The following is a 22,749-nucleotide window of genomic DNA, read 5'->3' on the forward strand; positions in this document are numbered from 1 at the left end:
ATTTAGGGGTACACCATTTATTATTTATTATTTATCGAAGCTTGATCTCTGCTTGGATGAATCATATCGTTAGTTCATTTGATTATATCGCACAATGGTCCAATCAAACTCAAAAGTTGCTGTTAAGGTATGATATTTGAAGACTTTTTGTGAATATATTTATATTTGAAAAGAGTTTGGAAGTTTACTCCATAGTAAAAAGTCTTTCAAAGCATATTGAGGTGGCTGCTCAAGTGTATTATCTTAGGAAGCATTTTTTTTCTCCCAATGAAGTTGATTTCAATTCTCCAATAAGAAGCTAACTAAAATTTCTTACTAGAGTTTCTCATAAGGTTTGCAAGTGAAAATACTCCTTTCATATTTGAAACATCGAGGTAGTTAAAGTTTTGTTTTCACTTTATTTAACTTCTACTTCTCTATTTAGGTAAATATGTTACGTTATTTGTATGCATCATTTATTATGTTATTTGCCACTGTATTAATATATGAATTATACTTATCTATTAGTTATACATATATAGTAGGTATCTTCCTACTAACTACCATTAAAAATTTGACAGCTATTTATTTTTTTAAGAAAAAGGAAAAAGTTTGCCTTTTTCTCCTCATTTTCTTCATTCCTCTTCCTTAGTTTTAAAAGATATACCAATGGTCGGTAAGACATACGTATCGATTAGTTAGGTGGTGAGTAATCGAGCATCATTTTTAATTATATTGTTGAGGTTTGTTTTTCTTTGTTTATAATATTGTTTGGCTATTCAATGATACTTTGAAGTGATTTATGATTTGTTAGGCCCATAGACTTCCATTGGATATGGGCTATTTAGTTGGTTTGGTACCCACTATCCTAAGGAAAAGTAGGTTGCTACAATGTGGCAACATCAATCCTTTTACCCAAATTGATATTAAAATGTGTTTTCTTCCTTTTTTTAAGAAGTGAATTCATTTGCAACTATAGATAAGAAGTAACTTACTTTTTCTTTGTGAGATACAATGTAATCAAGTTTTTTTTTTTTTTTTTTTTTTCCTTTTTTTGGGATAAAGTAATGAACATGAATTCTTCTCTAATATGTATTTCAAATTATGTGAGACATCAATTCTAACCATATTCATGAAATATTATGTATAACTAAGATAAAAGACGACATAGGTAATAAATGATTTTTGGAAGATAAAAGGTGATTTTAGCAAATTAAAAATATTTTTCAAATCTTATCGTAGTTAGAAATCAAAATGATTTTAAAAATTCTAAGAACACTTGAAGTCCTTTTAAGAAAGAGAAGTACGAATCATAAATTTTTTTCCAAAAACATGTTTTGCTCCAAAATTTTACTATTAGTACGACGTATCTTAGATTAGGAGTGCAACAAAATCAAAAAACCAAACCTATCTAAACTGATCCACTAGTTCGATTTGGCTTGGTTTTTTAGTATAAAATTGGACTTGGACATATTGGTTTATATTTAGAGAAAAGTAAAAAGTATTGGTTCAGATCAGATTTTGATTGGAAAAACCAATCAAAACTGAACCAAACCAAGGGTATATGTACCCTTAAAAATAAACCCTAATATCATGTCTCTTTTAGTGTTTTAATTATTGGTGCATATATATTTATTATTTAGAAAAAAATCAATTATTATGGAGTGTCTATGTTTTTATTTAGCAAGTGGCAAGAAAAAAATAAAAATGTTCGATTTCAATATATATTAAAAAAAGAAACGAACCCAATTTATTAAATTTACAAAAAGGACCAATTCAAGACAAAGTTGGAAATAAAAATTAAAATTTGGAAGGAAAAAACCGTAAAAAAATTGAGAACAAAACCGATTGTATAATGAACCAAATAAAAATCAATCCACTAATTTTTTTTCTTTATCTATTGGACATCGATTTTGATCTTTTCTTTATAAAAACCGATTGATTTAGATTGGTTCTTGGTTGATCCCAAAACTGACAAAACCGACCATCACCCTTATCTTAGACAGAAGTAATTTTTCTCAATTGTGTTCAAAGCTTGTCCATATGTTGACCTATATAAAGGGATGTAACAAAAGTCCACAAAACATTTTTTTCCTTCATAGAGTACAATTTGAGATTTTGAATTTGGGATGGTGAGAGAGAAAAGAAAGTGAGTAGATGTGCTTTCCCGTTTCAATTCCACCAAGCAAATTGCAATTTTTGAATAAGGACAAAGCTCAACACATGGAAATATTCAGATTAGCATGTGAATTGATACTAATTTAACCAATACAGCAATATATTTATAAGGTCAAAATTGATTACGTTTATGCAAATTCATCATTTTTCTTAGAAGATACTAGTCAAATTGGACTCAAACACTTCTTTAATAGTGAACAAAACGTCTCAAAGTACTTTCAATGGCCGAATATTCTTTAGGAAGTGCTTGCCATGAGTAAAAGCCATATATTGGTTCGAAGCCTCTCTTTCAAAATGACATTTCAAGTAAAAGCCAAACTTTAGTTAGTCTCTCCCAAAATGACATTTTTTAGTAACTACCTAGCAGGTGTTTCTTGAGATAATATTGTCGAGAGAAAATAAAAAGCAACAAATAATGATTGTCGTGAATTGTTTGACCATGGTTAAAAAAAAAATCAACCTTTGGGGTGACTCGACATGATCTCAAAGGATATAAAATGAGATGAAGGGTAGTTTCATAATGATATTAACTATGGTTTACATAACAATTAACATTTTAAAGAATAAAGGGATAACATAATCCCTACATAGTGGGTATCCCACAACCCAACACTTGATCATTTAAGTTTACACTTGCACACATTCAAACGATGTCTGTAGATTATATATATAAATGAAAATTTGCTTTCAATCTCACCCAAAATTCAATAATTGCTAAAAATAGCTGAGAAAAGTACAGTATATTTTTCTTTGTAGCAAATTGCATTTCAGTTTTGATTTGCAGAGGTATTTAAGTTGGTAGTCATATGGTGACCAACAAGTAGAGGAGATTGAAGGCAAGAATTTGCGACGAAATTGATTCCCCTGACCCGAATGAATTCAGAACACTCGTTTAGAAAACCATAGTGAATAAGCAAAATCATAAAGCCAAATATAAAGATCAATTGAACATATGAAAGCACTCACCCTGATTGACTAACGGATTCAATGTCATTGTTGTTGGCTTCTTCCTTTTGTACATATTCGTAAGGATCATAGCTAGAAGTTCCAGTAAAATCCAAGAAGTAAAGAACAAATGTTATCAGGTAACAACTCGAGAACATTGATAGAGGTCCAAAGATCCAAAGGAAGAGAGGAATTGCGAAATAGAAAGCTCGCAATCCGAGTGACCAAAATAAGCTTCCTCGATTCAAGATTGCACCAAGATAATCCTTTCTACCTTCACCAGCAGGCAAAGTGACTAAGAAGCTAGCATGAGCATAGTATCTGATAGACTGCACATTGCAAAGAAAGGCAACAAGGAAACACAATACAATGTAACGGTACTTTCCAGTACTTGATGTGCTGCTCACAAAAACACTGATCAATGAGCCAATGGTGATCGTCGTTGTAGCCATAAGTGTAGAAGCCATGATGTTGTTTCGTATGGTTTGAACCGCGAGAACACCATTCTTTGTAGGGTCCTAAACATGATCACTCAAGTAGTCTAGTCAACCATGGAAGTTGCCTCTCTCCTCCTCCTCCACCTCCATGAAAGTGGGAGCGGAGGGGACCAGATGTCTTCTTAAGTCAAACTTTAACATCACTTTTCTATCCTACCCGTTTGAGTATTAGTTGATTCGATATAGTTTCTAGATTAATTAGTTGTAGAATAAGTTTCTCAATCACGAGGGAGAAATATGATTAGAATTACATGTGGAATCGTATTTTAGAGGAAATTAAAATTCATGATAAACCAAAATCCTCACGCAATAAATGCTATCAGAGATATCAACAAGACTAGAAAAAGAAAAGGGTGGGGGGGACTCTTAACGTTGTTCTCAGCTTCAAAAGGCTTTCATCTCATTTTCAAGACCATTACTTCTAAGGAATTTCACACTAGTTTTCTCTCACTTACAGATGCTTTTTCTGAACAAGAAATCAGATATCAAAAACAAGAAAAAAAAAGTTCTTGAAACTGAGTTGACACACAACATAGAAGAAGAGAGAGTAAGAGAAGAGATGCACTCACTGAAATCATGGTTGAGACCCATTGCCGGCGGGATTCAGCGTTGATTCCGATTACTGTTCTTTTAGGCCTCCTATAAATGGTAATTATTAGCCAGAGATGGTAGCTCACCAGCACCGCAAAACCAAGCGGAACCATCAAATATTCAAGATCCTTCACTTCCATCCTTCTTCAGCTTAGCTCCTGCAAACTACAAAGTACCAAGTCTCCCTCGCACAACTTTTTGCTTCCCCTCAGAGAGTATACCAATGACAACTTATATTAGTAGCAACAGCTCAACAGGCTTCCACGTCGTTTTATTATCATTGTCATACAATTGAAAATGTGGGTTGAATAGCAGAAATAATTTTTCGATATTATATATCATATCAAAGTGAGGGCCACATTAAAATAGTTGACGAACTATCGAACATGAAGCACGTGAAGCAAGGCAAGCAACTAGCACGCGACCAAGTGCTCGGTCTAAAAGTGAACAAATGATAAATTAATCAAATCATACAAAAGGTTGGTATTCATTAAGAGGAATCTTTATCTTCTCGTTGAGAAAGACGTTTTTTTTCTTCATAGAACAATCAATCTGTAAGTTAATAATAAGAGGAAGGTCTGGTTTTTCAGAGGTTTAGAAGAAATAATAGAAGCTATCATCTGTATTAACACGGTAAAAAAAAAAGAAGGCATACACCGACTAGTACATTTGTAGAACTGTTGGCACATGGGGCCCTTCAAGCCCGTTATACAAATTACATAAAAACTTAGGACCTTTTTTTTCTTTTTTTTTTTCCTTTTATATTATTAAGGGTCAAGAGTTACATGAAAAGAAAATCGACCGGCAGGACATCGCCTAGTACATAACAGATTAGAGGGATGCTCTCTCGAGCTGCTTTTGGGAAGGGAAGAAGCCTTCTTTACGAGCTTTTACCAGCTTTGCCCAAGGAAGTGAAGCTCAACCTGCAATTTGGAGGAAGAAAAGAAACTAGATTGAATAAGCCAATATTGACAATGAAAGTGTGTGGTCATAACCCAACTAAAATAAATGGGGGAAAAAAAAGAAAGTAAAAAGGAGACTGGAGCATGTTTATGATAGCAACCCATGCCAAAGAGGGTGGGAAGGAAAAAAGATACAAATATTTTAATCAAATGTCAACCATTCCTATTCCTTATAGAATTAAGAATATTGCAAGCCACCTGATAATTGGCTTTCGCTCAGCTACAGGTGCAGGAGCGGTCCCAGTTGACAATGGCGCCACAACCTCAGCAAGCTTAACATAAGAAATTAGACAGTAAGATAACAGAGTAAAACTGGAGCTTATCAGTTTATCTAGTTTTATATGGGAGGGAGAATCAATTTTGTTTTTCAAAGCTCTCCAAAAATTATTTCCCCCTAAAATATTAAGTTCATTATAAAGCATACAAGGGTTTTTTTGTACGCCCTTGATAGGGTATATTTCATAACCTGTTATCTTTGAACAACATCCGTATTTAAGACGAGAAAACAAAGAAACGTAACAGAATATAATCATTTAGCATTTTAACAGAATATAATCATTCTGCAATTGTAGTTGAAAGAAACACCAACTATATGATAGTACAGAGAAATGAAAGAAAATAGAAGTTTTGGTTAAAGTATATAAAACCTCAAGCTCCTCTAAGCCCCCATTAGAATAAGAACTTGACTGGCGTGCTTCATTGCAAGATACCATAGGCACTACTATAGAAGACGTGTTTGCATCCGAAGACCTCATAGGGCTACCTTGCTTAGTAGCCCCAAAATCTTTAGCTGCTTGTTTATAATCAAAATCGTCCAGCTCTTCAGGCTCAGAAGGAAAATCTTGATGAGAGTTATATGAGTCGGACAGAATTTTTTGAATTGCCAGCTTTTCTGCTTCTTTGCAGTTTAATGTATTAGTAGCCACAGGTACAATGTTTGTGGAGCGAGTAACTCCTATCAATCCATGATCTCCATTGTTCTGAGGGGAAACATCTGCCAGATTTTCTAAGTTATCTGCACTGGTGGGAATAAAATTTGCATCCTTAATGGAACATGAGCTAGTGTTGCTGACTTGGCAGACTTCATGAACTTCCTCAAGGTGGGAATGAGCAGCAGCCAAGCACTCTCCATTTCTCAAGTTAGTATTTGCATTATCATCAATACGCGTTCTTTTCCTTCTATCATCTATCCCATCTAAACTTCCTGTAACTTCAGATGGGCTGTCTACTTGAGTACTGTCAGAAGCTTTTAGTTCTGAACTACGCCTACTATCCCAAGTCAATTTTGATGCACGCGAAGGTCGAACTCCACCCGGGAAAACAAAATTTGGTATACTCCTCCTTTTCACATGGGAGACATAAATCTCCATCCCACGCTTCCGCTGTGTATATACATTGACAGAACGTTTAAATTCGTCAACTGTCAACCTTATATCAAACTGTTCACCCCCACTTGCAGGAACTCCTTGTTTTCGCTGCAAACCCATGAAATAACAATGGTGGAAAGGTCTGGATTTGTCAGAAAAATCTCCTGGATGTGGATGGCACTGAAGCATGTTATACGTATGTCTTTCGATCTGCATCAACACACAAGCCAAGTCAATCTCCATTGAACGAGTGCATAATTCGATAAATGCTAGAAAGGCTGAAAGTAAATAACCATGAAATTACAATTTCACCTTCAATGTCAGTTGGCGAAGGCGAGATTCAACCCAACCTTTCCAAATTCTCAGGTCATCATCATTTTCTGCAGTAATGTCTATTTGCAAGTAGTTTTTGTATGCTTCGAAGAAGGGGTAAGGCTCAAAAAGTGTGTCCCAATCGGCCTTATTTTCTTCCATAACCTGATAACATCAAACAACCATCAAACTAAACATAGAACAATGCTTCACTATCAAGATAACAAACCTGACTTATGGACTGTGTAAAGAGGAACAGCTTTCTAATGTCAATAACATTAGTTTCCACATCAACTTGATTGCCAGTCCTAAACTAATACCTACACTAATAGTTGGGCAGATAATTAAGAATAGCGTCATGAACAAGGTTTCGTATAACGCTGACAAATTGGAGACAGAATCCAATCCAAAATCTCGTATACTAGCATGCAAATAGGAAATCACGAGTCAAAACAAACTTCACTTGTACTTACAAAAGCAATTTATTAAAATTAAAACAAACAAAAGGATGGATGAGACATCAAATTAAAGAGAACATAAATTATACTGAACAAAAATGAGATACAAATTGTAGAAAGATTTATCAGCACCAAGTAAAAAGTTCCTAGATATCTATCATAAGCCAGCAGATCAAATAACTGAATGTGAATATAATAGAAACATGAATCCAATTAAACTCATTATGCAAATCCCTAACTGGGAATAAAAGATACATTGCAGAAATGTACCTCACAAATATCATGTCCCCTTCGAAATTCTTCAGTCATAATACGCAAAGTGCTTGCCGAAACATTGTAGCTAGAATTCATACAAGGATAAGCAGGAGTAATTATAGGCATTAAATGGTATCTATCCTTCGGATTTCTCCTTGGATCCCAAACTGGAAGTCCAAGAGATCCTTCTTCATTAGCACAAAGCATAACAGGATTTGGCCAGCGCCACTGGGTGAAGACCCTGAAAAAACGAGCCACAAGCATATTTGGCAATGCATTGGGGTATAGTTGGCATATCCGAGCAACAAGCAATGCCCAGTTTATACCACCAAGAAACCCCGAAACCTGGCCAGGGTATAAATTAAAAGTCAAAAGATTGTGTAAGAAATTTTAGCATAAACTTAGAAGCAATCCACTTTATTAGATATTTGTACCATACATTGGAATAAACACCTCGGCGTTTTGCCCAAAATCTCATGCATCTCAATGTTGTTCGAAAACTCTGCACTTCATAAATCAACCGAACTTTAAGAATGAACAAAGTTAATGAGAAAAAGAGATAAAAACATCTAGGCAAGTTTTGATTCACAACCTGAATATTTGGAACTAACCGCAAAATTCGATCAGTAACTCGACAACCATTTAGACTACGAACTGTCTGTTCATCTGCATTTTGAAGTATCGAATCCTGAGATATATCCAAGTCCTGGCCCAGAATAGAAAGTTTAAAAACAGATCATATCAACATCTTTTAGTAATAGTAAATTTACAAAGATTATAAGCCATTTGTGCACTTCAAGAAGGCAAGATGGGGAAGATGGAATAAGAGCCCAGAGTGAATAATGTAGAATGGAAAAGGATCCAAAAAATCCATTTTCTAGAAGTCAGATTGCAAATTAGCTACAAAAATTTACTAAATCTTTATATTGTATGGCATGGCATCAGTACATCATAATCATGAAATATTAGACAGTGGGACAATTTAAATAAGAATATGCTAGCATACAACGACTTACTTCAGGAATAACCCAAAGTGACAATTTTGCATAGAGAAGATCAATAGAAACCCCGGAAAACTTAAATCTCATCACAGGAACATGAGCATCAGGCACAGGATGTAACTCAGATACTTCAGGCATCTCTGACAGCATTTTATGTAGCTCACCAAAAAAGTCTTCCTACGGCCAGTTAACAAAAGTATTATTGAGTCTACAAAACTAAAATAACAGAGTTTATGCAAAATTAATGCACCACAAGTATTCATAAAAAAGAAAGCTGGTCGCACTTCACGTGTTGCATGTCTAGGTCCCACACACAGCGTATCAATATCTGCACCAGGGCCATGTACCTACAAATACAATATATAGATAAACTTTCCTCAAGGAAAAGAAAATGACAACAGAATTAGAAATCTAAGCTTTGTGCTAATTATTTGCAAGTAGAAAGAGAAAGCTGTAACATACATAATAAGGAGGGATCTAGAGTGTTACTTTTTCTTTTCTTTTCTTTTCCTTTTTTCTTATGCCACTTGGCAAAGTATGTTGTAATGTTCCCCGATTGGGGCTTGGGTTGCCTCCCCTCCATTGTAGTTTTCATTTTCTCACTAAAATTAGTTTTTTATTAAACAAATAATACTAATGTGTTGCAAAAAGAGAGGAGAAAACACCAGAGAAAAGGAAGGAAGAATAGAGAAAAGATGGACAAACAACGCACTTGAAGACAAGTAGAGTTAGCCACAGCCACTTTTTTTTTTTTTTTTTTTTTTTTTTTTTTTTTTTTTTTTTTGGGATAAAGGCCATAGAAAGACAGGTTAGAACTCTTTAAAATGAAAATCATACTTGGAAAGAAATACGTATTTAAAATCTACATGTGAAATGAGTTACTTATGAAGTCCATATAAAATCTAATTCATTTTCTGTTAAAAAGATAATAAATAAATAAAATCTAATTCATTTTTGATGCATCAAATTTACAGATTTTACATACAAAACGAAATATAACAACCCAAAAGTTTGATTCCCTTTTCTTTTTTTTTTTTTTTTTGTTATAAATGACATTAGACAATACTAACAATACAAACAATGTAATTATAATGTAATTATCTAACTTCCTATGATTGTCAACAGACATGTAAGAAAAAGAAATCAAGCTAATACTAAACACTAAAACAAGCAGGAAGTCCTTTCGTTATTGGATTTAACAATTTGTTGAAAAAATGACGTGTCAATGAGTGTTGTACAATCATAATTCAAGCTGGACTGCTAGTTCATGCATCATGTACAAGAAACCTAATGAAGACCAGTTGCATTTGTTCCTTGTGAATTTGCACCAAGTACTGCAATGTTCTTTTTTCCATCTTTGATGCCTCCTCATACTTTCCTAATTGCTACAAGAGTGCTAATCACCAGCTTCTATATGGATATCAATTCAAAAGGAAGGCTAAAGTCTTATTATGCAACACTATCTTCGTTCTCTGGAGAATTAGCTAAAGAGGAATATAAATTTCCAGGACTCCAATTTTGACTCTGTTGAGATCGTGAGTAATTTTCTTCTTTCAGGGGTTCCAGGACCCTGGTCCAAATCTTTCTGTAATCATGTAGCTTTGATCTTTCTGTAATCAACATCACTGTGTCATAAGAGTAAGGACTTGGGCAATTCTACATACAAATAAAATTTCCAGCTTAATACCAGACTGGTTCATCATACTTGAAAGCTGTTGGTAATCATATGATATAATCTTCTATTCATTCATAATAAAGTTACATTGAGATTTTGATGCTGATGCAATCACATACAGGAAACTATTACAAATAAAAGTAGACAAAAAATTACTTGAAGAAACAACTAACACGAAAGCATTTATCTTCATAAGAAAATCATAGCACATAGCACATCAAATTCCCATAGAGAATAAAGCTCTACAAGAGAAATAGTTCTGTACCCCTAAACGATATGAACCAAACGTGAAAATCTTAGCATTGGCTTCTTGTACCAGTTGCTCATTCAACCCCTTTGCACGACTAATTGATTTAACCCAAATCTTCACAATCTGCTCCATATACAGCAAATACACAACATTACAATCGCAAGAATGTTCTATCAGTTAAACAACAAAGATATGAATGTTAAAATTCAACTACGCATCACAAACCAATACGAATCATTATTTTCTTCTTTTCAACTTCTCAAAAACAACTAAGGGTGACCCAACCTGGTCTAGTCTCCCAAGAACTTCCTCTCTACTCACGGCTTCCTCCTGACTTTCGTACAATCCAGCATCTTGCAAATACTGAACACTCCAAAAAAGAAAGAACGACTGAGTTCAGAGAAGACACAGCATATTTGCAAAAAAACGATACTGCCCAAATGGAAACAACAACCCAGAACCTTTTCAAGTTCGCGAGTCTTTATCACGTCGTACTCCGTCGGCCCACTCAACGAAATGGGATCGGTAATGCCTAATCGCTGCTGCCCATTATTCCGGCCACTTAATGCAGGGCTCCCCATTCAAAAGTAATATACAAAGTTCTACAGTCTCGTTTTTATTTTCCTCTCTCGCTCTCTCTTTTTTTATTAAGAAAAGGGGATGTCAAGAATATATTGCTTGATGATAATTTTTACCAATTCTTTTCTCTTTTTTTTTTTCTATATTTTTTTCACACCTTTTCCCCGTAGAAAATCATATCAAGAAAGGGAAAAAAAAAAAACAAACGAGAAGATAGCAATCATATAAACGTCAATAATACAATACTGGGAAGGGAAAATCCATTAACATGGAACCCAAAGCTACAATCAATTGAAACTATATAAGGGAAGAAGAATAAAACAAAAGAAGAAAAAACTTGTAACCCTAGTCTAGTTTTCTTATAATATGTGATTATAGAACAGAGTACAAGACCGATGAGGCCCAAAATTGATACAGTAAACTCAATCAATCTTGACGAGAGAAAAGGAGAATCAGAAGCAGCAAACAATGATCGGAAGAAAAAATCGGCGAGACAACATGAGCAATCAAAACATGGAGGGCCTTCGCTTTGGGAGGTTGTGCGAGTGGAAATCCTTTGACGATCTCCGTCAGCACAGCTCGAAAAGAAGCACCTTGAAAATAGAAAAGAGAAAAGGTAGTCACCGATGGAGCTTTCGAGAGGGAGACAGAAGGGGTTTTGGACACACAGAAAGAACTTTCAGAGAAATACCGAGAAGAGATTGGAAGTGAGGACGATCCGGTTCGGATTTGGGCTCTATGCCGCCAATATAAATATATATAATTTTCGAGCCGTTCATCTTTTTTCACTTTCTTTTTTCCTTTTCTTTTTTCTTCTTTTTCTCCCTTGATTTATTTAAGAAAATGGCAAAACCCTTCTTTTTCGAACTCAAATTCAAAAACCTCAACTATTTGAGGTTATAACTAAAGTTTAAAAGGTCGATCCACGAAAATATTGAGGTCTAAATTTTATTGATGAAATATTTATCAACAAAAAAATTATCGATAAAATATTGATGTTGATGAATATTTTTTTAAAATTAAAAAAAATAAAATTAATTAGAAAATAAATATTTTTATAATTTTTAAACAAATTAACATGTCTACTATTTATATTATATTTATATTAGTGACATTTTGTAGCTTATTCTTTTTATCAATTATAGACTATTCAACAATATAGTGAAAATATCGATTGATCTTTCATAATAAATCTATAAAAAGTGAAAATATAGAGATGTCAACAAAAATTTAATATTATGTTTATAAGTTATAGACAATGTTTCATTTTTATATTAGTTTTTAGATTTATAAATTCATCAATTGTATATCCAATCCATGTGATATTTGACAAAAATGTAGAATTTACTAACCAATTTGAACATGATTATATTGGTTAAGACTCTTTTCAATACATCAATTATAGAGACAGAGGATTAAGACATCTAATCTCAACTTGCATGTTGAGCTAGAAAGGGGTGGATTTGTTAACAAATTGATATTAAAATTAAGATTTTAGTATGAAGTAACCAAAAATATAAATTATATTAAGTTTCAACAGTTAAAATTATGTTAAATTAAAAATTCGCGTATGGTCTTCTAGTTAAATTATTTTCAATCTTTATTTTCGAGTATGGAAAACAAGCTCGTAAGCTACTAAATTGTACTTACGATTAAAAAAAAATCATTCACATTGTTGAAGATCTCACATGAAGTCTATGAAATATTGAATCATGCTACGTTGGAACTCCAAGACCCATCTCAACAGCTACATCAAAATTCACCTTGAAGGGCTTGTGTACCTTAATGCATGAAAATGCATATAGTTTGAAAGCAAAAACTGTATTTATTGATCCTTTAGAGCTCTCTGTTATATTTCATTTTTAAGTTTAAGATAATATGCGCTAGTTAAGCATAATCAAATCTAGCTTTTGATCTAAAAATCATCCATCTGAACGAAACATTGGTTGTGAAAGAAACCCTCCACTATGACTTTTGTTGGAATAGCAAAAAAATTCCCGTGAAGAATAGGGATTTGTTAGATGCTGCTTGTCCATGACAAAAAAATAAAATAACTACCAAATTAATTGAAGGAACTAAATCTAACCAGTACACATTCCTTCGACAATTTTCGAGGCAATCTAATCAGTTCGAGATAAAATTTATGGCACACAGGTTACGTAGGCTTGGCTTTTTATGCCTACATCCTGAAATAAGGAGAATGTGGTCTCAATATCCTTACAAAATCAAAATGGATTAAAGGTATTCAAATTCAAATGCCATTATTCAATAAGAATTTTGGAGAAAATAAATAACTTAGGTCTCATTTGATAACCATTTCACTTTTTGTTTTTACAATTTCTCCCAATTTCTTACAATGATTTGCTTCATTCTTAACTACAATGGTTGAATTCTTAGTCATTCCAAAAACAAAAACAAGTTTTTAAAACTACATGCAATTCCAAAAGTATCTGTTCACAGAGATTAAACTAGGTAAATTCGAAATGATGAACATAATTGCACATTATGAATGTGGATTCAAAAAAGACGCAGCCATACCATATAGTTACTTGGGCTAGACTACAACCAATTGTGCAGGGAAGGTTACGTATCTAATATCAGATGATTTGAGCGATGCACACCACAACCACCCTTTGGCTCATTTAGAAACAGAGAAACCAAAAGACTTTTGAGGAATTGGAATAGTGTACAATATACAACCTCTGGATGGCGTTCAAACCACAAGTTATTTTGTAAAGATCCCACATGCTCTCCTCTTTTCTCAGTCCTTGATGAAAAGGGAGATTACCCATCTTTTTGAACTTCGTAAAAATTTCTAAACTAGTTTCTCGGTTGAAAATCTGCCTACTGAATGTGCCCACCTCATTTTGGCATTGATCATTGGCTAAGCCCCCTTATCAACCCTATTCCCATGGCTCTACACTCTGGCCACGCACAAAATGTCCATCATAAACCATTTTTGGGATGAACTACATGGATGGACCATCAGTTATAGAAGGAACCTCAAAGAAGAAGTTGAAGATTGGACGACTCTCATGAACAATTATGAAATGGCCTCCAAAAGAGATAAATGGGTTTGGAAACAGGATAAAAATGGCCTTTTCTCCACAAAATCCTTGGCTAATGAGTAATGATTTGGGAACCAAGGGGGCTGACCTTAACCCCACTTTTTGACGCCATACGGATGGACATCTACACCCAAAAAGAGAGAGAGAGAGAGTAAAATTTCTTCCTTTGGAAAATTAGTCACAATGCCATCAATGCAAAGACGTTTCCCACACATGGTTCTCTCTCCACAGTGTTGTCATCTTTGCCATGCCACTTATGAGACCCTGAGTCACCTATTCATTCACTGCTCATTTGCCAAGCGATTTTGGAGAGAGATCACCCTCTCCTTTGGATGGCTACCCCCTAACCTAACGATATTTTGAGCCTCCTCACATATACTCTCACAGGCAGCCCTTTTAACTTATCTAAGAAGATTATATGGTCACACTTGTTTCGTGCTTTCTTATAGATAATATGGAAGGAGAGAAACAAACACCTATCCAATGATAAAGAAAGCTCTTTTGACGCTTTTTTTAACATATTATCCAACTTGCTATGACTTGATGCAAATGTATGCCTAGTAAAGAATTTGGCTGTCTACATCTTGTGGATTCTACTTGAAGAATTTGGGCACCAATTTTAGCTCCTTCCCTACCCCCTCCCCTGGAGGTTTTTCCTAAATTCACTTCTTTTGGATCCCTGTGCTGGAAAAAATTCAATGGATCATAAGCCAAGTGGAGAGACTCTAATATTGGAAGAGTGCATCTTACCAAGGTTCAAGAAATGATAACTAGCCTTCCCAATTGCTCTGTTTTTATGGATCCCTAATGTGGTGTCTTCTAGAAATAACGAAGCCATAGGGAACTTCTATTGGGAGGGTGTGAATCGTCATAAAGGAGGTGATGGCTCCTCTATAAAAGAAGTTGAGGGTTTTTGATCTCTTTGAGCTAAGTTGTTTCCACTAAAGATGTGTAGCATACTGCCAATACTAGTTAATCATTTTAGTTGTTTCCACTAAAGGACTTTTACTTCCCTGTTGGCCAGTATGTCAGTATCTCCCTCCCTTCCATGTGTGTGTGTGACTAAGGAAGCTGTGTTCGAGAAGAATGGGCTCTTTACTTATAATCTGCACGTGTACGTTTCAGGTTGCTGATGTTTGAAATTTGAATAATGGAATCTTAGGCCTCCTCTTAGTCTTAATTATATCGGTACTTAAAAAAAGTCATATATACAGTTAGTTCTGGGCCATAGGAAGCAAAATAAAATATAAAAACCAAGCCAAAGAGGACCAGCCTAAGGGCGAGGGGTTGATAGGAACCCCAGGAGCAACTAACAAAGCAAAGCCTTCTAATCGTTAAAAATCATTAGGAGGCTGTAATTACAAATGAATTTAGTGTACTTAGTACACCACTAAGAGGCTGTGTGCTGCACAAAAGCCGAAAAAGAATTTAAAAAAAAAAAAAAAAAAAAAAAAAAACTTATCTTCAAAAATTCTCGTTTCTTTCTTTCCAAGTGCACCAAAGCAAAGCACGCAAGGCACATCTCCAAAACACTTTGCCAGTACTGTTAAAGGCATAACTGTCAAGCCCTTCAAGAATCCAATTGTCAACCTTGTTAGGGAGACAACCCTCCACCCAAAAGTATTAAGCAACGTACACCAACCCCAATGAACAAACTCGCAATGCAGAAACAGATGGTCCAATGTTTCCTCAGCTTTCATGCACAGCAACAAATTGAAGGAGACAGGGAAGCTTTCTCTGCAACTTATCATGGGTCTTTACGCTGAGGGAATGAAGAATTTGACTTTCTTGGGCACCTTCATCTTCCACACAATTCGCTCCAACGAGAACATGGAGGGAGAGGGCGGCCTAGCCAAATGCAGGAAAGTGGCTTTTGTAGTGAAATTCCCCAAAGCATCAATCTTCCATTTCAGGCTGTCGTTACTACCATTACTTCCTTCAGCCTTCCAGTATTGAAGAATATGCAAAAGTTCCACAAGATCTCTCAACTCTCTGTCAAAATGGTCCTTCTAAGGCCCAAGTCCCAAAATTGGTTAGAGAAACACCAGCAATCAGCCACTTTAGCCTCCTTATTGTCAGATATGGAGTAAATACTAGGAAATTTTAGAGCAAGAGGAAGGGGGTCACACCACCAATCGTTCCAGAAGCTAATAGTTTTTCCAATACCCAACACAAATTTAGTGAAGCTCATGAACTGCTCTCTTTATGCTTTAAGATCCCAGCCCAAACAGTACCCTTTCTCTTGGCTTAGGAGCTTTAGTCAGCCAACCGTTAGTCTCTAAGCCACAAATCGCACTGATAATCCGCCTCCAAAGAGCATCTTCTTCGTGAGAGAATCTCCATAACCATTTCTTAAGGAGGGCAAAGTTCTTTTGACGAAACAAGCCAACCCCGAGACCCCCAAAGACGGTAGGGAGCAAGGTCGAACTCCACCAGACAAGATGGGAAGTCAGGTTAAAGAAGCCACCATTCCAAACAAAATCGCTCATAGACTTCTCCAGACGGTTAAGAGTTTTAACCGGAGCTTGCATCAATGAGAAGAAATAGCAAAGGAGACTATTAAGGACCAACTGGGCAAGGGTCAACCAATCTCCTTTGGAAAGAACAATCCCTCTCCATTTGTCGATCTTTGTTTTAAAATTTTCCTCTAAACCATTCCAAACATCTCGGGCCTTATAATTTCCACCTATAGGGAAACCCAAATAAACAAACGATAAAGATTCCACTTCACACCCCAAGTTCAAGGCTATTCCAAAGCATTTCTATCCAAATTAATACTGATGATGCAGGTTTTGGAAGTGTTCAAGGACAAACCGGAGCCCAAACGGAAAGTGTTAATAACAGGCCACCAATTTGTGATATTGTTGCCCTCCCAAAAACAAAAAAGGAGAGTGCCGTTAGCGTATTGCAGGTGGGTCAAATTAGAAGACATATCTCCAAAAGAAAAGACTCTAATAAACCATCTTTCATTGCAGAAGTGAATGAGTCTACTCAAGACATCTCCAACTATGGTAAAGAGAAAAGGGGCAAGTGGATCACCTTGGCGGAGTCCTCTTTTCGCAAAAATCTTACCCCTCAATCTTCCATTAACGATGACAGAGAAGTTGGTTGAGGAAAGACACCCCCAAATCCACTTTCTCCACCGCCTACCAAACCCTTTAAACTTCAAGGCCATGTTTAAGAACCTCCAATCAACTTTGTCATACACCTTTTCCAAATCAAGTTTTAGAAGGACACCTTTCTTCCCACTCGCGTGCCAATCCTCAAGGGCTTCCGAAGCAGTGAGAATAGCATCAAGGATTTGACGTCCCTCCAGAAAAGCAACTTGGGACTCAAACACAATGGAGGGGAGAACTATTATCAATTTATTAGTAAGCAGTTTAGAAGTAATCTTGTAAACACAGTGAGTTTACAAGATGCAATTAAACTCGGCCAAAATTAGTGTGAGACCTTCATACAGTTCAATCTAAGCAACACAAAAATTACTCTGGCAGCATGTGTTGTACAAGTCCATGAGATCAAATCAAACCGAGACTAAAGAGAGTACACTAACTAAATCTTATGTCTTGTTGACCGGAGAGAATTCCACTAGAGTAGTTAAAAATTGACAAGAATTACCAGCTCCAATAATGAGATTAGTTCTCTTACAATAATCCAGAATACCTACCAATGCTACCCCAAGAATCACCGTAGCTACACTATTAAAGACGACAACTTTTCTTCAAACAGTTATTCTAGAAAAGAATTGTGGTTCTTGTAAAAGAAGATAGATATTAAGATGTGAAATATGGGGAATCCCAACAGAAACGACTACTAAACAGACTATATAAGCAGAAGCAGAAAGAGCTTTTAGAGAATCCCAATATGTGAGATCTGAGAAAAGTAGTATCACAGTGCAACTCAAATAATTAATGAAGTTTGATGACTACACGTAAATTTCCAAAGCTAAAAAAGATAGGATCCATAAAACCTCCTAAGGAACAAAAGGCCATACCAATAAACTATAGGCAAATAGCAACAAAAGAAACACATTAAAATTCTTTTAACCAGAGCAAAACAGAACCCTAGATTCTACTAGCAAACCAAAATGAAAAAACGACAAAACCAGCCTTTTCATTCAATTAAAGCCCACACTCTACCTCACGGTGACAATGTCATCAATCTTCAAAATCATTCGCACGCATTCTGTAGCTAGAGTGATTGCACTTGTACTTACGAGAAGTGGCTGAACAACATTCTCCTCCAAGATGTTTGTGATCTGCCCCTTCCTTACATTAATTCCAGTATTGATCTCACCCTGTGCATGACGATTCCTCAGTTCTGTAACAATGGTAATTGGGTTCAACCCAGCATTTTCAGCCAAAGTATATGGGATAACTTCAAGAGCCTCCGCAAAGGAACGAACACAGTAACCCTCCATTCCATGCAACACTTTTGCCCAGGCACCCAACTGCCTTGACAGCTCAATCTCTGGTGCACCACCACCTGCAATCAAGAACCTTTTACTTACCAAACACCTAACAACACACAGGGCATCGTGCAAGCTCCTCTCAGCCTCGTCAATCACTAGTTGGTTAGAACCCCGAACAAGTACGGTAGCTGTCCGCCCCATATCTTTAATGCCCGTAATCTTAACAATCTTCCCGTCTCCCATTGAAGCCTCCTCAACGAGTTCTGCATACCCCAACTTCTCAGAGCGGAAATGTTCAATATTTGCAATTGGCAGACAATTGAGAGTCTTCGTAATGAATTCAATGTCATCGCGCTCAACATCCTTGATCACCAAAATCTTGGCTTTTGCAAGGTAATGTAGAGACAAATCTGTCACGGCATCTCTCAAGATACTCTTCTGAATCAACAATACGTTACACCCAGTAGCCCTAATCTTCTTAATCATACCTAAAATGTAATTTCTCTCTTCTTTCAATATCCTATCCATCTGAGTATAATCCGAGACCACAATACTCTGCTCAATGTCAGTTTTAGGTGGTGAAATCTGGAACTGAATAACAGCAATCTTCGCATTCTCCATTCTGGTCGGTCCGCCAGCCGCGTGACTTACCTTCTTGTCAAACACCAAACCCTTCACAAGCACAGTGTCATCCACGGTCCCGCCCAGCTTCTTCACAATCTTAATATCCCTCAAATCAACCAAATCTGGCTTAGCAGGATCAACAACCGAGAGCACAGAATCAACAGCAAGCGGCGCAAGCAATGTCGAGTACTGACTAACAACCTTACTATTGAGCGAAGTACTCGCCGATTTAATCAAGGACTCTCTATCCGATAGCTCAACCGGGACAGCCATTGCTGTCAACACATCAACAGCCTTAATGGCGGTCTTGTGGAGGGAATCGGAGATTACAGTGGGGTGAATCCCATGGGATAAAAGAGAAAGACACTGTTTAAGAAGTGAACCTGCAATGACGACCACGGTGGTGGTACCATCTCCAGCAGCAGAGTCCTGCGACTTGGAGAGCTCGACTAGCATTTTCGCAGCAGGTTGGAGAACTTCCATTTTATTGAGAATGGTTGCCCCATCATTAGTAATGATGACCTCACCGGAGGCCGTGGAGATCATTTTGTCCATGCCCTTGGGCCCAAGACTAGTACGAACAGCATCGGCGATGGCTCGGGCTGCGACGATATTGGCGTGTCGAATGTCCTCCTTGCGCTTGTTATCAACGTAGGACTCAGTTTTGGAGGATCGGGGCTGAGATACAGCGGGAGCCGCCATGGATAAGCAAGTTAGAGCTCAAAAGATCCCCCAATAATAAGAGAGAACAATGGAGTAGTGATGTGATGCAAATTCAATGGTGAGGTATGTTTAGAAATGGCGGTGAAGCAAAACCCTAGAGAGACAACTAAGGCCGGAAGAGGAGGGGAAATTGCCAAAAAAAAAAAATAGATGTTTTTTTCTTTTCTTTTCTTTTTTTTTTTTTTGGACAAATGGAGATGAGAAATGTCCAAGTTGCCCCTAATGAGAAAAATGCCCTAAACAAATTTAAGGCTCACGCTGTCTTCTCTCTAGCACGACAATAACTTCAAAGAAAAATTTCACAAAATGATCCAAACCCAAAAATTTTTATACCAATGATCTCTTCCTAAAAACTTTTTTACCACTAACATTTTCCCCATGCGAAATTTCAAAATTACCCCAACTTTTAAAAAGCCTTCAGACCGTTTGGTGAACGCACCTCTACGAATACTTTAAGCGAGCATTTAAATATTACTAAGCGATAAGATAGAGATTACTAAGCGATCATTTAGCTCAATGTTATGCAATCGTTTAGATATCTATTATGCGATCGTTTGGCTAACTGTTACGCGATCGTTTAGTTTTTGTTATAAGATCATTGAGATATATGCGATTGTTTAGATATCTGTTATGCGATCGTATAGTTTTTGTTAAACGATCATTTAGGTTTTGTTATGTGATCGTACAGAGAATACTAACCAATCGTTTAGCTAACTGTTACGCGATCGTTTAGATATCCATTATATGATTGTTTGGCTAGTGATCATTTAGCTAAATGTTATGCGATCGTTTAGATATCTATTATGCGATCGTTTGGCTAATTGTTATGCAATCGTTTAGTTTTTGTTATACGATCATTGGGATATCTATTATGCGATCATTTAGATATTTGTTATACAATCATTTAGTTTTTGTTAAATGATCGTTTAGGTTTTGTTATGCGATCGTTTAGATAAATTTGTGCTAAATTTGTATAATACAATTGGTGTTATACATTTAACTAAGTAAATAAATAACTAGGTGATTGTTTAGATAAATTTGTGTTAAAATTACATATTGTACAGTATAGTTGGTGTTGTACAGAATATAATTGGTACTAAAATTAAATATTGTACAGTATAATTGGTGTTGTACATAATATAATTGGTGTTAAAATTACATATTGTATAGTATAATTGGTGTTGTACAGGAAAAATGAAGCGAAAATTACATATTGTTTAGTCTAGATGGGCCAGTGTTAGGTGTTATCAACGTTTTTCTGCACGTTTTCTTGTTATGTCCTCTTGACCACATCGTGTACACCTATGTATTTGTCGTGGCTCCTCTCCAATTGAAGGTATCCCGACAGTTTGACATCGATCTACACTTACTACCTTTTACGGTGGTAGAATTGGTTCAAAATCTTCAACATCTCCAACCCATTCGTGATTGTGTCCGACTGGGAAGATTGGTTCGGCATAAGCAGCAAACACACACTCAACTGGAACCCATTTTGCACGTAAATGTTTGAATATTAATATTTCTCAGGGTCGCTGCATATATTGCATGGGAGCATGAGATCTCAAGGCAATTAAACTCCATACACGTACATGTCCGTGAACGAAGATCAACCAATTCCCCCTCCCCCCAAATATCCATCGTCCACATTAATTATATTCATATCCACCAGAGAAACACTATATGTTTGTTGGGGTTTATGCCCTAAAGTCTCGTGTCCTGTAGTTTGTAAACAACTTTATAAGAACACTTGTGATGTATAATATATATATGATATTTACTTCACTTCTTGACTTTGTACATTTAGATGTTTTTTATTTTACCACAAACCAATAAACTTAATATCCATGGTTGTCTTTATGTAACTTAAGCATGTATGTAGTGACATACAAGTGGATCATGTCTTAAGTGACAACCAAAATAGTCTATAGTATATGGATATAAAAGGGAAATCTTATCCTGGTAACACTACGGACGTGGCCCGCTTTGTGAAATTTTTACAAATGTTGTGACTTGTCACAGATGGTCTGATCCTGATCATTCATGTAATGGACATGCGAGTGGGTGCATCCTATATAAAAAGTTTGTATAAGACCTGACCTCGAAGTGTTAATGTCTTGTCATATAACTCCGTTCATGACTGAGACTTCACTTCACTAGGATGACCATAGGTAACATGACCTTAATCCTGAGTGAGTTGGGAGCTTCTGTCATTGAGGGCGGTTCTTTAATTTGCATGGGTGCGAGTGGCCAGAGCGCCGACTCAAACTTACTATTTTGGGAGATTCTTCTGATTTGGGAGCTGGGAACTCAACTTCACAAGATGGAGTTCACTCCTTCCCCAAAGCAAGGGTAAGTAGATAAATTACTCTCTTAAGGGCTAATCCCGGGGCTTGAACGATGTGGCGCCACGCACCTTCTCATGGTCCGAGAGGTGTTCACACAAAGTAGACTATGTTGTGTTGTTCATTAGAGTGATCAGTGGTACTTAAGGAGGAAGATGTAATTACAGGAGCAAAACGGTAAATTAGCTTGCTGTAATTATGAGCATCTGTGAAGGGTCATCGTACTGATAATTGGTTATATCTAGTGGACATATAAATATATCTATGGTAAGAAGAGTTCAACTATCGGTCTTTAATAGAATGCTTGGCGGTTAACGAATGATGGATATCGTGACTAAAGAGTTTAGTCAGCTATTCACGTACCGTTGGAGCTTCAAGCCTTAAGTCTATAAGGTTTCCTTGGTAGCTTGGATACAAGTTGAGAGTCAAGTTTTGGGTCAGTTTGATATAATTGAACTAGTTAATTATATATGATATAATAAATTTTGTGTATGAGATACATTAATTTGGAGGAAATTGGATATAAATATGA

At 36.1% G+C, this 22,749-nt stretch overlaps 3 protein-coding genes across 6 annotated transcripts; all 3 read right to left on the minus strand.

Moving 5' to 3' along the window:
* Positions 1-2,655: 2,655 nt before the first annotated feature.
* On the minus strand, positions 2,656-4,473 carry LOC120083587 (transmembrane protein, putative (Protein of unknown function, DUF599)). The gene is made up of 3 exons (XM_039039407.2): positions 4,169-4,473; positions 3,124-3,620; positions 2,656-3,021 (listed from the first exon to the last, which is right to left on the minus strand). The coding sequence occupies exons 1-3, from the start codon at positions 4,328-4,330 to the stop codon at positions 2,925-2,927; spliced, it is 756 nt and encodes a 251-aa protein (XP_038895335.1). The 5' UTR covers positions 4,331-4,473; the 3' UTR covers positions 2,656-2,924.
* A 310-nt stretch (positions 4,474-4,783) lies between these two features.
* On the minus strand, positions 4,784-11,875 carry PAPS1 (poly(A) polymerase 1). 4 transcript variants are annotated; one of them, XM_090316465.1, is made up of 13 exons: positions 11,741-11,875; positions 10,932-11,642; positions 10,756-10,833; positions 10,486-10,593; positions 8,830-8,892; positions 8,561-8,722; positions 8,137-8,250; positions 7,984-8,046; positions 7,560-7,889; positions 6,832-6,996; positions 5,800-6,729; positions 5,351-5,424; positions 4,784-5,113 (listed from the first exon to the last, which is right to left on the minus strand). In XM_090316465.1, exons 2-13 carry the CDS (start codon positions 11,049-11,051, stop codon positions 5,071-5,073), a joined length of 2,250 nt encoding a protein of 749 aa, XP_090172591.1. In that variant the 5' UTR covers positions 11,052-11,642; positions 11,741-11,875; the 3' UTR covers positions 4,784-5,070. The 4 variants fall into 4 exon arrangements, with proteins under 4 accessions (XP_090172591.1, XP_038894280.1, XP_038894281.1 ...); XM_039038352.2 differs by having other exon boundaries at positions 7,984-8,250; XM_039038353.2 differs by having other exon boundaries at positions 10,932-11,778.
* A 6,109-nt stretch (positions 11,876-17,984) lies between these two features.
* LOC120083143 (TCP-1/cpn60 chaperonin family protein) lies at positions 17,985-20,032 on the minus strand. Its single transcript, XM_039038730.2, has one exon. The coding sequence runs from the start codon at positions 19,852-19,854 to the stop codon at positions 18,253-18,255; it is 1,602 nt and encodes a 533-aa protein (XP_038894658.1). The 5' UTR covers positions 19,855-20,032; the 3' UTR covers positions 17,985-18,252.
* Between the last annotated feature and the right edge of the window lie 2,717 nt (positions 20,033-22,749).

Source organism: Benincasa hispida, chromosome 8 (assembly GCF_027475165.1).
Source record: "Benincasa hispida cultivar pf3 chromosome 8, pf3_genome.v1.1, whole genome shotgun sequence".
Lineage (NCBI taxonomy): Eukaryota > Viridiplantae > Streptophyta > Magnoliopsida > Cucurbitales > Cucurbitaceae > Benincasa > Benincasa hispida.

What these genes read in the sequence shown, in the direction of transcription:
- LOC120083143 (XM_039038730.2), bottom strand. Translation starts at nt 19,854, where the DNA reads ATGGCGGCTCCCGCTGTATCTCAGCCCCGATCCTCCAAAACTGAGTCC.
- PAPS1 (XM_039038352.2), bottom strand. Translation starts at nt 11,051, where the DNA reads ATGGGGAGCCCTGCATTAAGTGGCCGGAATAATGGGCAGCAGCGATTA. An exon ending in CTAGACATGCAACACGTGAA is followed by an intron (nt 8,723 to 8,829) that starts GTGCGACCAGCT and finishes AACTGGCCGTAG; the next exon opens with GAAGACTTTTTTGGTGAGCT. An exon ending in GGGGACATGATATTTGTGAG is followed by an intron (nt 6,997 to 7,559) that starts GTACATTTCTGC and finishes TGATGTTATCAG; the next exon opens with GTTATGGAAGAAAATAAGGC.
- LOC120083587 (XM_039039407.2), bottom strand. Translation starts at nt 4,330, where the DNA reads ATGGAAGTGAAGGATCTTGAATATTTGATGGTTCCGCTTGGTTTTGCG. An exon ending in GGGTCTCAACCATGATTTCA is followed by an intron (nt 3,621 to 4,168) that starts GTGAGTGCATCT and finishes GATCATGTTTAG; the next exon opens with GACCCTACAAAGAATGGTGT. An exon ending in GAATCCGTTAGTCAATCAGG is followed by an intron (nt 3,022 to 3,123) that starts GTGAGTGCTTTC and finishes CATTCGGGTCAG; the next exon opens with GGGAATCAATTTCGTCGCAA.